We start from the raw sequence: 16,711 nt of genomic DNA on the forward strand, positions 1-16,711 counted from the left end.
GGGCTTTGCATTTCTTTGTTGCACTATTTGCATTTTGTACACATGCCTGTCTTATCCACAGGTAGAGGAACTTCATTAAAATATTCCCAAACTAGGTCTCTCTTACGACTTGCTGCCATTATACATTTTCCCTTCTAATGAGAGAGTGGTGTGGTAGATCTCAAATCAATGAAGGTTACACTCAGAAAGACCTCAGGACTTCTGGAATATGCTGCTCAAACAGTTTCACTTTTGTTTCTACTGCCTGTCCCTTCCATCTCACATTTATCGCCAGACTTCTTCTCCTTTCCAGATCTATTCCATCCTCAACTATCTTCTATTCAATGAACTTTTTTGAAACTCTGCACTTTGAAAAAGAGGTAAGGGATTGCCTCTGTGTACACAAATGTGCAGAGGGCCAATAGGGTTGAGGTCTGTATTTCTCACCTCTATATATTTTTTATCTGTTTAAAAACATTTTTGCAGTTAACAAGCATGTTATCTCTGGACACAAATCCAGTTTGAGAACTTCAAAACTAAGCATCTCTGATGGTATCTTCTAGACTGAGCACTGAGTCACATTGGGTAGATAGAAAGATTAACCTACATAATCTAAACAGAAGCCCCTGGAACCCCATAAGAATTGGTCCCTAATCCATGAGGTATTGGAACTCATTTACAAAATTTTCTTAAACATTACATGAATATATTGTCTCATACTATAGAATTAGAATTTATAATCCCTATTCCATGATGAGATATCTTTGAGCTATAATGTATCTTAATTAAAACTTTAAATAGATTTTTTCATCAAAAAATATTTTATAAAAAAAAAATTAAATAAAAAAATCAGATTTTTTTTTAAATCATTGATTTTTATCGACCCTGGCTATAGGCCTGAGTTAGTCCTGGGAAATGACAGCATGCTCTGGATTTGGATATCAAAAGTGAAGGAAGGAAAGTGATAGCTCAGCATAGCTGTTGCTTTCCTTCATTTACCTCTGTTGCCTGGACAGAGTGCATTAAGGAGTTTCCTTGGTTTAAACTAAAGAATAATAAGAAAGTTGTGTCCTCATAGCTAAAAGATTCTAATTTGTCTCTGTCCTTATTGGATCCCTGCCATTCAGAACCTACAGTATATTGTTTGAGAATTAAAATTAATTTTTCTTATATTGCCCTATGCAGACTGAATATGTGTATGCTGGAAGCACATGATTATTAGAATATGAAAGCTGTAGTATTTTATAGCATTAGGATTGGCAGTATAAGGATCATGTTGAGAGAGTAACATTTTTTCATTTTTCTTACAGGGTTGAGAAGAAAGAAAGAGCCCGCTTAAAGACAGTGAAATTTAATTCCAAAATGAGAGGCGATAAAGGGGTGAGTTTATGAAATGTTAATTATTTTTTTAATTAATATGGAAGGTAACATTCTTGACTGGCTTATGTATGTGGATTTAACTTTCCTTATTTAATTATAACAGTTAAAAATTAAAACGTCTGTCAGACAAAACTAGTTCATTCTAAAAATTATTATTTAGCAAATGGTAATTTTTAGGGCTGTCAAGCAATTAAAAAATTAATCACATGATTAATTGCACTGTTAGTAATAGAATACCATTTATTTAAATATTTTTGGATGTTTTCTACATTTTCAAATGTATTGATTTCAATTATAACACAGAATACAAAGTATACATTGCTCACTTTATATTTATTTTTGATTACAAGTATTTACATAGTAAAAAAACAAAAGAAATAGTATTTTTCAATTCACCTAATACAAGTACTGTAATGCAGTCTCTTTATCATGAAAGTTGAACTTACAAATGTAGAATTATGTACAAAAAAGCCTGCATTCAAAAATAAAACAATGTAAAATTTTAGAGCCAGCAAATCCACTGAGTCCTACTTCTTGTTCAGCCAATCATTCAGACAAACAAGTTTGTTTACATTTGCATGAAATAATGCTACCTGCTTCTTGTTTACAATGTCACATGAAAATGAGAACAGGCGTTCGTGTGGCACTGTTGTAGCTGGTGTTGCAAGATATTTACATGCCAGATGCGCTAAAGATTCACATGTCCCTTCATGCTTCAGCCACCATTCCAGAAGACATGCGTCCATGCTGATGATGGTTTCTGCTCGATAACAATCCAGAGCAGTGCAGACAGACGCATGTTCATTTTCGTTATCTGAGTCAGATGCCACCAGCAGAAGGTTGATTTTCTTTTTTGGTGGTTTGGATTCTGTTGTTTCCACATCCAAGTGTTGCTCCTTTAAGACTTCTGAGAGCAAGCTTGGAAGGAGTGGACTCACCCCTGCAGCGCCTCCTTCTGGTCGTCCATGGGAATTAGCTCTTCCAGCGTCCTGGAGCGCCCCCTGCAGGCTGATGATCCGCCTTACCACTGGCCCCCGTGTCCCTCCCAGGACCCCGGTGCCTCTTTCTCTGGATTGCTGCCCCCGTGGCAGTACATCCACACTCTGGGTCTCCCCACCCAGGGGAACCCCCACCCACTAACCCCACCTCCCTTCAATGTAAGGCTACTGCCAGTCACTATCTAGCCCCTCTTCCTGGGGCAGACTGCAGAATATTCCACTCATCACAGGCAAGGTTAGGCTGGACTTGCTGCCTCTCTCTATAGCTGGACTGCCCCTCTGCAGCCCCAGTACTGATCTTAGGCCCTCAGCTAGGCCCACAATCTGGAGGTTTTCCAGGTTGGAGCTCCCCAGCAACTTTAGCCTTCTCCCAGCCCTGCTCCATTTCTGGTACCCTGCTCAGCTCCCAGGCAACCAGGCCCTTCTCTCTGTACAAGCAGAGAGCGGCACCTGAGCTTCTGGCTGCCCTGGCCTTCTTATAAGGCCTAGTTAGTCTGTTTGGGGCATGGCCTCAGCTGCAGCCACTTCCCCCAATCAGCTGTGGCTTTGCTCCCTTCCCCAGCCCAAGCCCTCTCCTGGGCTGTTTCAAGCCCTGCAGGGCAGGAGCAGGTAACCACCCCACTACAAAGCTCTACACCTCATCCCTCTCAGAGTTTGGATGGCACTTCAGATTCTTAAACCTTGGGTCAAGTGCATTGGTACCTTCCTTGCTTTTTTTGTCAAATCTGGAGTGAAGGTGTTCTTAAAATGAACAATATGTGCCGGGTCATTATCCGAGACTGCTGTAACAGGAAATACGTGGCAGAATGTGGGTAAAACAGAGCAAGGGACATACAATTCTTCCCCAAGGAGTTCAGTCAGAAATTTAATTAATGCTTTTTTTTTTTTTAATGAGCGTCATCAGCGAGGAAGCATGTCCTCTGGAATGGTGGCTGTAGCATGAAGGGGCATATGAATGATTAGCCTATCTGGCACTTAAATACCTTGCAATGCCGGCTACAAAAGTCAGGGGCAGCTCTAGGTATTTTGCCGCCCCAAGCACAGCAGGCAGGCTGCCTTCGGCAGCTTGCCTGCGGGAGGTCGCCGGTCCCACGAATTCGGCAGCACGCCTGCGGGAGGTCCGCCAAAGCCACGGGACCAGCGGACCCTCCGCAGGCATGCTGCCGAAGGCAACTTGCCTGCCGCCCTCGCAGCGACCAGCAGAGCGCCCCGCGTGGCTTGCTGCCCCAGGCACGCGCTTGACGTGCTGGTGCCTGGAGCCGCCCCTGCAAAAATGTCATGCCAAATGCCTGTTCTCACTTTTGGGTGACATAAATAAGAAGAGGGCAGCTTTATTGCCTGTAAATGTAAACAAACTTGTTTGTCTTAGTGATTGGCTGAACAAGAAAGGACTGAGTGGACTTATAGGCTCTGAAGTTTTACATTGTTTTGTTTTTGAGTGCATGTAACAAGAAAAATCTACATTTGTAAGTTGTACTTTCATGACAAAAAGATTGCGCTATAGTATTTGTATGAGATGAATTGAAAAATACTATTTTGTTTATAATTTTTATAGTGCAAATATTTGTAAGCAAAAATAATATACACTTTGATTTCAAGTATAACACAGAATACAATATATGTAAAAATGTGGAAAAACATCAAAAATATTTAATAAATTTCAATTGGTATTTTACTATTTAATAGTGCTATTAAAACTGCAATTAATAGCAATTAATTTTTTGAGTTAATCACGAGTTAACTATGATTAAACGACAACTCTAGTAATTTTATAAACAAATCTGATTCAGTTTTGCCAGTGTTCCCAAATGCGTCTGAAAAACTAGGTTAGGAGTGAATGTTGTTATTAATATTCAGAGAGATCCATAAATAGAAATGGTCCTATATGGTGATAGATTAATGCCAAAAAAAAAAAATCATGTAGTATTTGAAAGCTATGGGTCTTTAATGGGACCAGATCCTTAATGGTCTCTTTTGGAGGAAAGAGTGACTTTGCTCCTTCATTTTAAACAGTGCCTACCCTATACAGTATTTTTTTAATAATGAAGTCTAAACAGTTTTTGTCACTAGGTCTGTCTGAGGATAATAAACTTACATTTTGAGTCACTTAAGGACTATGTGAGAAAGATTCTCATTGTCAGTTAACAAAAACTCTAGGTTAACCTTTATTTGTTCATTTGTTATTGGTTCATCAGAAACTGAAGGGCAGTTTATGCATGTCAAAAACTGTTGTTTTAGAGGACAAAATAGTAAAAATTCACCCTGAGGTAATATTTAGGAAACTACTGTTTCACCAAATTATTACAAATGCTCAGAATTGTAATGCATGACCATCCAAAATAGTCTCAGGAAAAATCTGTTACTACTATTTTTAAAATAGCCTCACCATTTTTCAAATTTTAGAATATAATTATATTCTGCACTGATTGAGATCATTTTGAGCTGTGAGTGAATCATAGAATCGTAAAACTGAAAGGAACTACAAGATGTCATGTAGTTCAGTTCCCTGCACTCATGGCAGAACCAAGTGTTATCTAGACCATCCCTGACAGGTGTTTGTCTAACCTGCTTTTTAAAACCTCCAGTGATGAAGATTCCACAACCTCCCTAGGTAATTTATTCCAATGCTTAACTACCCTGACAGAAAGTTTTTCCTAACGTCCAATCTAAACCGCCCTTGCAGCAATTTAAGCCCATTGCTTCTTGTCCTATCCTTAGTGGTTAAGGAGAACAATGTTTCTCCCACCTCCTTGTAATAACCTTTTATGTACTTGAAAACTGCTGTTATGTCCCATCTCAGTCTCCTCTTCTTGAGACTAAACAAACCCTACTTTTTCAGTCTTCACTCATAGATCATGTTTTCTAGACCTTTAATCATTTTTGTTGCTCTTCTCTGGACTTTCTCCAATTTGTCCATATCTTTCCTAAATACTCCAGTTTTACAATCAAATCAACCCCCTTAAAATAGGGATTGTAACAGATGTTTCCAGATCTTCTACAACTACTGATACACTAATAAGCATAGCTAAAATACATTTTCAGTTTAAGGACTTACCTAAATTACTAATGTGTTGACATTTTAGCCAAAACATACTTTGTAATTCATTGGAAATAAAAACACTAGTTATTTATTGTAACCATTTTAAAAGTAGAGAGAGCTAATGCAGCAATATCCAGAGTAGGCTACTGCTATAGATCCCAAAGATTTCCTTTTAATTGTGTTTACTTAGTAAGTTAGATATCATTTGCTTTATATGATTTGTATAAATTCACAGAATCAAATTGAAGGGACAAGGTAATAAGGATATGAATACATAGTCCTGATGAAGTAGGACTTATGTTTTATTGGACCAACTTCTGCTTTCTTTTATTACATGGTTCCTGTCAGCAGATGCAATGTGCCTTTCATTGGTGTTTGTAAGATAGCTTGGTGTACTGTTAGGCATATCTGCAGCTGAGCAACCTCAAAAGAATTTTGTTTAATCAGCGCTTTCAACAGAGCAGTTTAAACAGTGCCTGTTTGGATATCTGCTTACTAGATAATGCATGCTATGCCCATGTTACATATTGAAAGTTTTAATTAGTTGTATCAGTAGTAAAATGCACTTAAATGTGTATATGCATTTTTGCACATAGTCTGTTTTACATAGAAACAAATACCTTTAGTGACTTTCTGACGGCCAAATTTAATACTGCCTTGAGACTTACTCTGATCATTACTTATATTTTTTCAGTTTGTACATGCAAAATTACATATTGGAAAATTATACCATGCCAGCTGAGGGTGCAGTAATTTTTATATATTTTGAATTTACTCTTTAATTTTATAGCATTTATCATTTTACCATTGAGGAGATTACTTTTTTTTTTACAGTTATAAAGTTATACGTTAATTTCAAGTTTTTCACCTTACTTGTAACTGACATCCTCAACCTTTGATAGTTGCAAAAAGGAACATTTTTAGACATTTAAATATTTGTAGTGATTGTTTTTAATTAAATTAGAATAATTTTGCAAAACATTACCATACAACATATTCCTTGAGAAGATAATCGCATGTTTTTGTAACTTGTCTACCATAAAATTGTAAACAGTTAACTGAATTAACTATGTATTTAAATCATAGTCTTGTATGTTGACTGTAGCAAAGTTTGTACACAGTAACTGTGTATTAACACAGCACCAAAAATATGCATGAAATACCGAGTGGAAAAACAAACTACGCTTGCCATTGATAGAGAACTGCATTTCTTTCTCTATAATAACAGTTCCTGTTCCAAGCGCTCATTAATCTTAAACTGTTCATAGTCTTTTGCTTCAGCTGAAAATGTCAATATTTCAGTTTCTCTTTAAAATACCCTTAGTACCTCACTGTAATTCTCATTGAGTATTTTCCCCTAATGTAACTTTATGAAAGATATCTATCTGCAGTATTTTACATATGTATTATATTATACTACTTTGACATGTATCGAGAATTCTTACTTAAAGGATTCTGTGTAGTAATAAAGTAAATATTGCAGCTCTAAATATAATATTAATGAGAGAAAACATTAAAATGCCAATTCCATTTATTCTAAGGAAAACTGAGAAACTGAAGCTTGCATGACTATCATGTTTCTTGTCTATTCTTTTAATATACACATTTATCTCATTTTGCTTGTGCTTCATCTGTGGTTAACAAATTCTTTCTTGTGTAATCTATCCATAATTTGCAATGGGTTTATGAAATAGTTATAAAATTAATGTGTCTGCAACTAATAAGCAATTCTCTATAGCCTTTATAATCATATTTTTTAAATCATCTTTTGGCTAATGTTTTATTTAAAATTAGTACATGATTATTATTTATTTTGCAATGAAACTGACTCTGACCATTATATATGCAGTATATGAAATTATTGTTAAATGGTTTTAACTCAATAAAATGAACTGTAGAGGAAGTCAAATCAAAGATTAGTTTTATCAAATATTTTTTAAAGGTACAGCTAAACAAAAATGAGTATTCTGCCAGAAGTGCATTAAAAGCACCACTGTATTGTTCTAATTGTCAAAAATAGCTAAATCTTTCTGCCTTATTTGACTTGCACCAAAATTTTGTCACAGTTTTCCATAATGTTCTTCTTTTGAAGTTGAGACATTTTGTCTGACTTATGCTCCATGGTGGCCTTTCCCTCGTGCTGCAGTTGTATTTGTTATGTGAGACCTCCGTTTGTGGAAATCCATGTTACAGGCTTGGTGTACATGGTTGTGAGATCTAGGGTTAATTTCAATTTTAAGAAAGATTGATGGACCTCTGTGCTGAAGTAGCAGTGACTTGCTGCCATCAGCTTAGGTAATGAAGTTCAAGAGAATCATAGCCCAGAATCCTGCCCATACCACCTGTATTTCATGCAAACATATGATTGGTTAGGTGCCAGTTCTCGTGCCCATATGTCACGATGGTACTTCTCACAGCTGAATACCGTTTTCCTACTCACTGATGCCAGCCAGTTAAGAGGTTTTATGAACTTCCTACTTAATATTTTTAGTGCTGTTTTTTCCAGAACTCTCCCTTCTCTGACATGCCTTATTGTGTTCCACTGGTACCATATGCCTTTTTTGCACTTGGTAATATTTAAATAACAAAATAATTTTATCAACGGCAGTGATGACATCAGTTCATCCTCCAGCATCTGACATTGCTAAACAAGTCTGTGTTAAAGCAGATGGCCGGAAAGGCTGTGAACATTGTAGTAGAGTGCAGACAACATGATACGCTGCAGGCATTCACTGACTAAATGCCAAGCTTATCATTGTGCTGGTTGTGCACTAGCCCTGAAAAAAGAGCACAGCAAGTCAAAGCACAGTGCTGCTTGACCCCCTAATTGCTGCTATATCTTCTTCCACATGGAGTAGTGGTAGGGAAGGAAAAAAAACCTTGTACATGTTTCTTCCAATAAGGCTTACCTTCATCTGGATCATATTGTGATTAAGAGAGGGTATGATCAAACTGGATAAAATATGATGGACAAAGCATATTGCAGTTATGCTGTAGATTCTAGAAATAACTATTAATAGAATCCTTATAGCATGAACTGAAAACCAGTACTTTCTTTTGAAGAATTTACTTTGAAAAATGGCTCTGTAAAAATGGCATTGTGTTGCTCCATTCTTCTGGCACATTCCATTCTTCCATATCACATGTTTTTAATTTAGAAAGAAACTCTGCAAACTCAGCCACTGCTTTCACATCATCACCAGTAACAGAAGTTCTGCAGACCACATGAAGCGCACTGACTGACTGCTTATTAAACAAATCACTTAATGATACAGGGAGCAGTTGTGCACAGTAAGAAGGTTCCATTTTAATATAGTCACTTTCCATAATAGAACTACGGTGTAAGGATGGGAGGCTTCCATCATATTTTCAGGAGTAGACATCACCAATTTTAGTTAAATCTATGTTGCCATCTTCCACATACAATGTACATAAAGATATATCTTCATCTTATTTGTAAAGTAACTTAGGATTGTAATAATAGCTTGAGTTCAAATGGAAAAAAAAGTGATAAAAATCCTCACTATATAAGGATAAAGCATCTGAGCTGTACAAATCCTTCAGCAACATCAATACAAGAAGTCCTAATTCTTGCTGAATACCATCCTGAGCTTGGCAATGTCTGATTTCTGAAATGTCAGTTCCACCTCTGTGCCCCATCCCCACAATGCTGAAGAAAAATAAACAATCTGAACAAATGAAACAAGTAAGTGTTAAGAATGGACCTTGGCACTGGGATGTGGACTTTCCCACTGCAATGTTCATTTCTTGCCATGAATTTGTGAGGAATTGCTGATGCAAAAGAATCAAGGAAAACGCAGAGATTTTTGTTTTAAATGAATGTTTCAAGCGGACAAAACGATTGCTTTTGTAAAATTGTTATTTTCATCACTCTTTTTCCTGGAAGTAGTATCAGCATTTAATTATTTTGCTTTCATATACATTGGCTGTCATTCAAATATATAGTTGTGCCTTTACAGGCAGATAATGCTGTGAATATCTGGTTACCCCTGTACTAGCTAATATCTGTGATTTCCTTCATTGTGTTTAGTAAATGGGTTTTACTTTTGATGGCTTTAGCAGCCTACTGGCTCTCACATTTTTCTGTTCACAAAGGATCTGAATTATGAAGCATAAGGCCACAGATGATAAACCATGGATACCAGCCTTCCAATTTTTCAGTAGTTAACATGCAAAATATGGAGGGTTTCAGCATAACCAGAAGCCCACTCTATTTCTGATGAGGTGGGGTGATGATGTTAAATTAAAATATAAACTGCATCACGTGGTTATAGGAGTCAGCTTCCACAAAGCTGCTGGGGCTGGGCCTTTGTACACACAGACATTAGACATCCTTTGTTTTGCCCCTCCTTCTCTTCTTCAGCAGTCATTCAATGACAAGCGTAAAAAGAACCTCTTTTCCCGAAAATTTCCCTTCTACAAGAACAAGGACCAGAGTGAACAAGAAACCAGTGATATTGACCGTAAGTACGTGGAATCCAATGGAGAGAAAAAATACACACACACCAAAGGGCCTGCTAGCTTCCAGCAGGGTGTTACCTTGGAGACAGTTTCAAGAGCTGCAACAGGTTAATGGAACTCAAACAATGTAAATGGCAAAACAGCCTTTCAAATCAATACATTGATTCATGTGCTGTTACAGTACATCCTAACTGTTCTTGGAATCCAAGAACAGCCTGGTTCATCATGAACTGGATGAGACTGTGGGATGATGATTGTGTGTGTAACTGGAGGGGATAACTAAGTTCTGTTACTCTGTTAATTGTATCTTATCAATAACTTCATAGAGAGTGCACTGCTGTAAAACTATTACTCAGATTATAAATGAACTATAACCAGTCACTTTAGACTGGTTCTTTGAAATTTGTTCTATTTTAATCTTTAATTTTAATACTGTCCTAATTTTAAGGGTGTTTTTTTTAAATCTTTATTGCCTTCATTGGAAAAAAGTATTTTTGAAACAGAAATCTTATTTTTACGATAATAATAAAGTTGATTGTTCAGATCTTTGCCTACTATAAGCTCTCTCTGCCTTTTTCATCACTGATAACCCTTCAGCTGCTAGCCATTTTAAATCCTAGGAGCTGACTGTGGAAAAAAAATTCTGTAGATCTATGTCTCCCTGTAATGTTCTTGAAACTGTCTCTTATCGTAGCGCCAGTTTTATACATTACTGACAGTTATTTTTTTTTTGTGATTATCTTTTTATTGCTTGCCCTCTGGGGACTACTCTACAGGAGATCCCTGACGACATGGGATCAAAAGGCCTGAGTAAGTGATCAAAATACTCCCAAGTTATATTCAACCTCCATCTGTAAACTTAATTTTTATAGATCCATTTTGAGACTGGTGGTATTGCTCTGCTGACATAAGGAGGTTAATTATTTCAAAGTGTTTTATAGAATTTTCTTAATTTGTAACATTCTTTGGTTTTATCTTTTAAGATCTTGCTACTTCATTTAGGAAACAACCACATTTTATTTTTGGTTTGGAAGTTTACCCAAATATACTCTATGTCACAGATAATGACTGCTTTCTTTGAACTAGTTAATGTATCTTTCCTAGTACGTCATTTTTATATTGGCTTTACCATTAATTTTTTTTTAAATACAGTATTCTACAGTTATGATCCACATCACTGCAATAATGCTTATTCGCTTCAGTTCTTTTAATTGTTAATATAGACTATTGTATTTTAATAGCTGCTACTAACAAAGTGCTTTTACATATTTTAAAATTAGCAGCAGTAAAAATAGCTTCATTTTCTCTTATGTGATGGAAAATGCATTCTGACAGAGATAAGATGGGAAGAAGGTTCCATCTGATCTATTTTGGCTTTTATGTGGTACTCGCATAAGAATACTGATCATACAGTAAGGGAGTTATTATTAGGCACATGTCCTGAATAAGTATCACTTTCAGTTCCTACACAGCCATGTCTGTGTTATTACATGAAGAATAGTAGCTTTGGGGATGCTAGATAAGTAATGCTGGATTAGTAATGGCCATGTTTTGAATAATTTAGTTTTGTAATTTAAATTACAGCAAGTTTTTAAAAACTACCAATTACTTTAGTAGACCTATCTGTATAATTGTCTGAGTGTTCAGGCACCACTAGCATGATAATCCAGCAAAGGATGAAATTTGTGGGTAACGTTAAAATTTACTAGCTTAGTTTTAAAATATTGGTGATCAGGATGCACACATTATCTCATACTTCTGGACTGGTAAGGCTCTGAAGCCACAGACAAAACATTCCGGTGACTACTAACTTTCTGTTCTACCAACCTATTAGAATTCTTTGAGGGGTCAACAAACATGTGGACAAGGGTGATCCAGTGGATATATGTACCTGGACTTTCAGAAAGCCTTTAACAAGGTCCTTCACCAGAGGCTCTTAAGCAAAGTAAGCAGTAATGGGATAAGAGAGAAGGTCCTCTCTTGGATCATTAACTGGTTAAAAGATAGGAATAAATGGTCAGTTTTCAGAGTGGAGAGAAGTAAATAGCAAAGTCCCCCAAGGATTTGTACTTGCTGCAGTATTGTTCAACATATTCATGAATAAGGCTGTGATTCTTTCATGGAAGTTGTGGAAGTCACGGATTCTGTGACTTTCTGCGACCTCCATGACTTCCGCAGTGGCTAGTGCAGCTCACTTTAGGGCTACCCGAGCAACAGAGGGTGTGGCTGGTCCCAAGGATGGCCCAAGCAGCAGCCCCGGGGAGCATCTTAGCAGCGGTCCCTGGGGCAGCCACACCGGCCACTGCTCGGGTGTCTCTAGGCAGCTAGCTCCAGGGACTGCCAGAACAGCGGCTGGTGTGGCTGGCTCCGGAGAATGCCCGAGCAGCGGTTCTGGAGGTGTCCTGGGGACTGCCCAAGTAGAAGCAGTTCCAGGGCAGCTGGAGCAGCAGCATGGGGCTCCTGGAGGCCGACTGGAGAGTGGTCCCCAGGAGCAGCGGCTGGTCAGTCAACTCCCAGCACTGGAGCAGGGGGCCCCCAGAGCAGCAGAACCCCAGAAGCAGAGATTTAGTCAGGTATTTTTGGTTAGAGTCATGGACAGGTCACGGGGTGTGAATTTTTATTTATTGCTCGTGCCCTGTCCATGACTTTTACCAAAAATACCCATGACCAGTTGTGAGCTCAAGCCAATTTGCACTGGTTTGCAAGAACCAGTTGATAAAATTAGAAGCCTGTGTAGAACCAGTTATTAAAGGGACCAGCGGGTGGGCAAACTCCAGTCCGCAGACCACATCTGGCCTGCAGGACCGTCCTGTCCCAGGCCCTTTAAATTGCCACTGGAGCCCCACTGCTGAAGCTGTGGGGTAGGGCTGCAGTGGCCTGGGGGCTATTTAAAAAGTCTGGGGCTCCAGCTGCTTCTACTGCTCTGGCCCTTTAAATAGCCCCCGGAGCCCAGGGGTAGCGGTGGGCTCCTGCGGCTATTTAAAGGGCCTGGGACTCCAGCTGTCTCTGCTGCCTCAGTCCTTTAAATAGCCACGGGAGCCTTGCCACTTCTCCAGGGCTCCCACAGCTATTTAAAAGGCCAGGGCAGTAGAATCAGGGGAGCCCCAGGCCCTTCAAATAGCCCCTGGAGCCCCAGGCTGTTGCTGCTACTCCAGTGTGGGCGGGGGGAGGGCCACTTACCTTACAGGGTGGGCTGAGGCAGGCTCTGACTCCCTCAGCAACATCACTTCTGGAGGCCAGAGCTGGCCCCAGTTTACTGGTAAGTCACTGGACTTACTTTCACTCTTGTTCTCCGGAGGGGCCGTGGTCAGGGGACAAGGAACGGTGGGGGTTGATGGGTTGGGGTCAGATGGGGCGGGGACAGGCACCACACGGTTCCCTACTGGGTCTTCAGTGGCACTTTGGTGGCTCGGGGAATCTTCACTTGCTCTGGCTGAAGGACCCGCTGCCAAAATGCCACCGAAAACCCGGAGCGAGTGAAGAGACACACACACACACCCCACTGCTGCCGAAGTGCTGCCGAGGACCCAGTAGGGAACCGGTTATTAGGATTTTGGGAGCTCATCACTGCCCGTAATTAAATCTTAGGCTTATTCATAAATGATCTGAAAAAGGAGATAGACAGTGAGGTGGTAAAGTTTGCAGATGATACTATTACTGAAGATAGTTAAGTCCAAAGCTGACTGTGGGTGACAGGTCAACAGAATGGCAGATGAAATGCAGTGTTGCTAAATGCAAAGTAATGCACATTGGAAAACATAATCCAGCTATACATACAAAATGATAGGGTCTAAAATAACTGTTATCACTCAAGAAAGAGATCTTCTAGTCATTGTGGATAGCTCTGTGTGCAGCAGCAGTCAAAAAAGCTACCAGAATGTTAGGGACCATTAGGAAAGGGGTAGATAATAAGAAAATATAATAATGCCACTATATAAACCCATAGTATACCCACTCTTTGAATACTGTTTGCAGTTCTGGTTGCCCCATCTCCAAAAAAATATATTAGAACTGGAAAAAATACGGAGAACAGTAATAAAAATGTTTAGGAGTATGAAACAGCTTCTACATGAGGAGAGATTAGAAAAACTGGAACTGTTCGGTTTAGGAGATGACTAAGGTGGAGGGGGTATGATAGAGATCTATAAAATCATGAATGATGTGGAAAAGTGAATAATAAAGTGTTACTTAGCCCTTCACATAATGCATGGAGTCTTGTGTGTGCTTGCTGTGGACCTGCTTCCTCAAATGAAGAGCTTCTGGTAGCACAAGCACTACCTTCCAGGCCTCTGTAGACCTCATTCTCTCTGTACAGGTAGAGAGAGGCATACGTCAACCCCTGAATACTGGGAGCATTCCCTATGTCCAGACCAGGGGTTCTCAAACGGGTTCATGACCCCTCAGGGGGTTGTGAGGTTATTATCTTGGGGGTCGCAAGCTGTCAGGCTCCACCCCAATCCCCACTTCAGCTCCAGCATTTCTAATAGTGTTAAATATTTTTAAAGTGTTTTTAATTTATAAGGGGTCGCACTCGGAAGCTTGCTCTGTGAAAGGGGTCACCAGTACAAAAGTTTGAGCACCGCTGGTCCAGACCTTTATCCCTTGAACACTCATGCACTGGGCCTGATATTCTCAAAGGAACAGTACACACCAGGTTGTAAGATTCAGCTCAAGACCAGCACTTTGCTTAACACACAGCACTTGGATACATTTACAATGAAAATAAGAATAAGTTTATCATCAAAGACCAGTGATGCACCTGAAAGGGAAGAAGGATATTGGAAACAAATGGTTACATATAAAACAAAATCATAACACCACTATCTAGAGACAAAACTTAAATAACTGGTTAACCTCCTATCTAAAGAACTTTCTCTCGCCCAAAGGCCTGTTCATTGTTTTCAACCAAGATTGGCTGAAACCCTCCATTTATGAAAACAAACACGTTGTCTGTTTAGTTTGTAGGTGCAGGATGCCACAGTGCCCTCTTTGCCTTCTAGAAATACCTCCAACGTTCATTGTCTTTACTCATAAAGAAGCTAAACCCCTGTTGAATTCATATCTCTTCATAAACATTTGACACCATTTGTAAATGGGCATCCATTGTGTTAGCTTAAAATGCTTAATTTATATCTCAACAGATACGTGTTTCTTATACCCTGTCTGGAGGAATCTGTCTAATTGTCATCTTTTGGTGAACTGCTTTTAACTTACATGCTTAAGAACATAATTTTCTAATACATATACGTAACTCCTTACATAGTACATACTTTTCACAATGATATTGATGACCAGTGTGACACCAGTTTTCATTTGAGACCTCAAATGACATTCTTCGATGAACCCAAATGTGCATACCATAATCAGGAGATACTTGAATCCCTCTGCACCCCCTTGCCAGTTAATATTAAGAGGTTCTTGGGTCAGAGCAGCCCAACCAGATTTCTTGTAACCCATCATAGTTCCCAAAAGGCTTTTGCTGCAGTCATTGCTAGTTGGATCTCCTTTTCTCATGGCTGACATTAAGCCCTCCAGTCCTACACCTTTACAACTCATGCTCATTACTATAGTGTCACACTACTGGTTGTTAGAGAGACAAGGTGGGCAAGGTAATATCTTTTATTGGACCAACTTCTGTTGGTGAGAAAGACAAACTTTTGAGCTTACACAGAGCTCTTCTTGACCACTGAGCTCTGTGTAAGCTCAAAAGTTTGTTTCTCTCACTGATAAAATTGGTCCAATAAAAGATATTACCTCACCCACCTTGTCTCTCTAATATCCTGGGACCAACTCAGCTATAACAACACTGCGTACACTATTGGTTAGTCTAATAAACTGATGAAATGGTGTCTCCAAGGTGCATACTGCTTGTTGTGTCCTCCGCAGGATGCAGTTCTTTCACGCACTATAGGTAGACTTTCATCTCTCTTTCTTCTTCAAGTAGTGTCCTGTGGGTGCTCCATTTTAGGTGTTGGTGCGTTCCTTCGCCGCAGATCAGAGATTTTCAGTAGTAATGTTCGGTCGGGGTGCACACGTGCAGTAGTTGTCTTGTGGTGCCATTGGCACCTCATGTAGTGCACACACAACCCAACCCACTCAGTTCCTTCTCAACCATCCTGGGCTGCAGACGGAGCTCACTGACCGTGCTGCCTCCTTATTTTTTCTGTGTAGAAATAGTTAGATTAACTGTCTAGTAAGTCTAGTTTAGCTAGTTAGTTATTGTTCTTTTAAAAAAATTATTATAGATATTTTCTTTTGTTATTTTTCCCACTCTTTCCCCGTTGGGAAACTTTAACGGCCGCAATGCCTGGCTTGGCTGGGTTTAAACAATGTGACCCTTGTGAAGTGATTCCCATCTCAGACAGTCACTCATGTGTACATTGTTTGGAGGAGACCCATATCCCTCAAAAATATGCCCATTGCAGCAATTTTAAAGCCCGGGCAAGGAATGATCAAGATCTCTGCCTCAAGATTTTTTTGATGGAAGTCTCTTCAGCGACAAAAATCAACATCAGCAGATGGTTCCCTGAACAAAACCTCTGCTAATGGGAATGCTCAGTCTTCCAAATAATCCAGGAATCGAGCTGCGCCCTCCCCTAATAGGGCCAGTTAGAGAAAGGAAAGGTCCCCTGCGAGGTCGCTATCCTTGGTGCCGAGCTCAAGTAGAGTGAGCATATTTGAGGCTCCAGACACCTCTGGCACTGTCCGTTTGTGGACTTCTGCCGAGCCCTGCCACTCTGGAACAGAGTCAAGACTCTCCTCCTGCATGGCACCGACGACCTTGGTGTGGGAGTCGGGACCAATGGACAGCCCAAAAACGGCTCTGACCGCA

General features: G+C 39.5%; 1 protein-coding gene across 29 annotated transcripts in view; it reads left to right on the forward strand.

Annotated features, from left to right (window-relative positions):
* DLG1 (discs large MAGUK scaffold protein 1) overlaps nucleotides 1-16,711 on the forward strand; it is a 443,566-nt gene that overhangs the window by 378,700 nt on the left and 48,155 nt on the right. For 13 of the 29 annotated variants that reach the window (XM_050963879.1, XM_050963877.1, XM_050963881.1 and 10 more), the window contains 2 exons: nucleotides 1,290-1,359; nucleotides 9,782-9,881. In XM_050963879.1, coding sequence (XP_050819836.1) covers nucleotides 1,290-1,359; nucleotides 9,782-9,881 — 170 coding nt within the window. Of the gene's footprint in view, nucleotides 1-1,289; nucleotides 1,360-9,781; nucleotides 9,882-10,655; nucleotides 10,690-16,711 lie in introns of all 29 variants that reach the window. The other 16 variants (XM_050963889.1, XM_050963884.1, XM_050963885.1 and 13 more) reach the window with 2 other exon arrangements.

Source organism: Gopherus flavomarginatus, chromosome 8 (genome assembly GCF_025201925.1).
Source record: "Gopherus flavomarginatus isolate rGopFla2 chromosome 8, rGopFla2.mat.asm, whole genome shotgun sequence".
NCBI lineage: Eukaryota > Metazoa > Chordata > Testudines > Testudinidae > Gopherus > Gopherus flavomarginatus.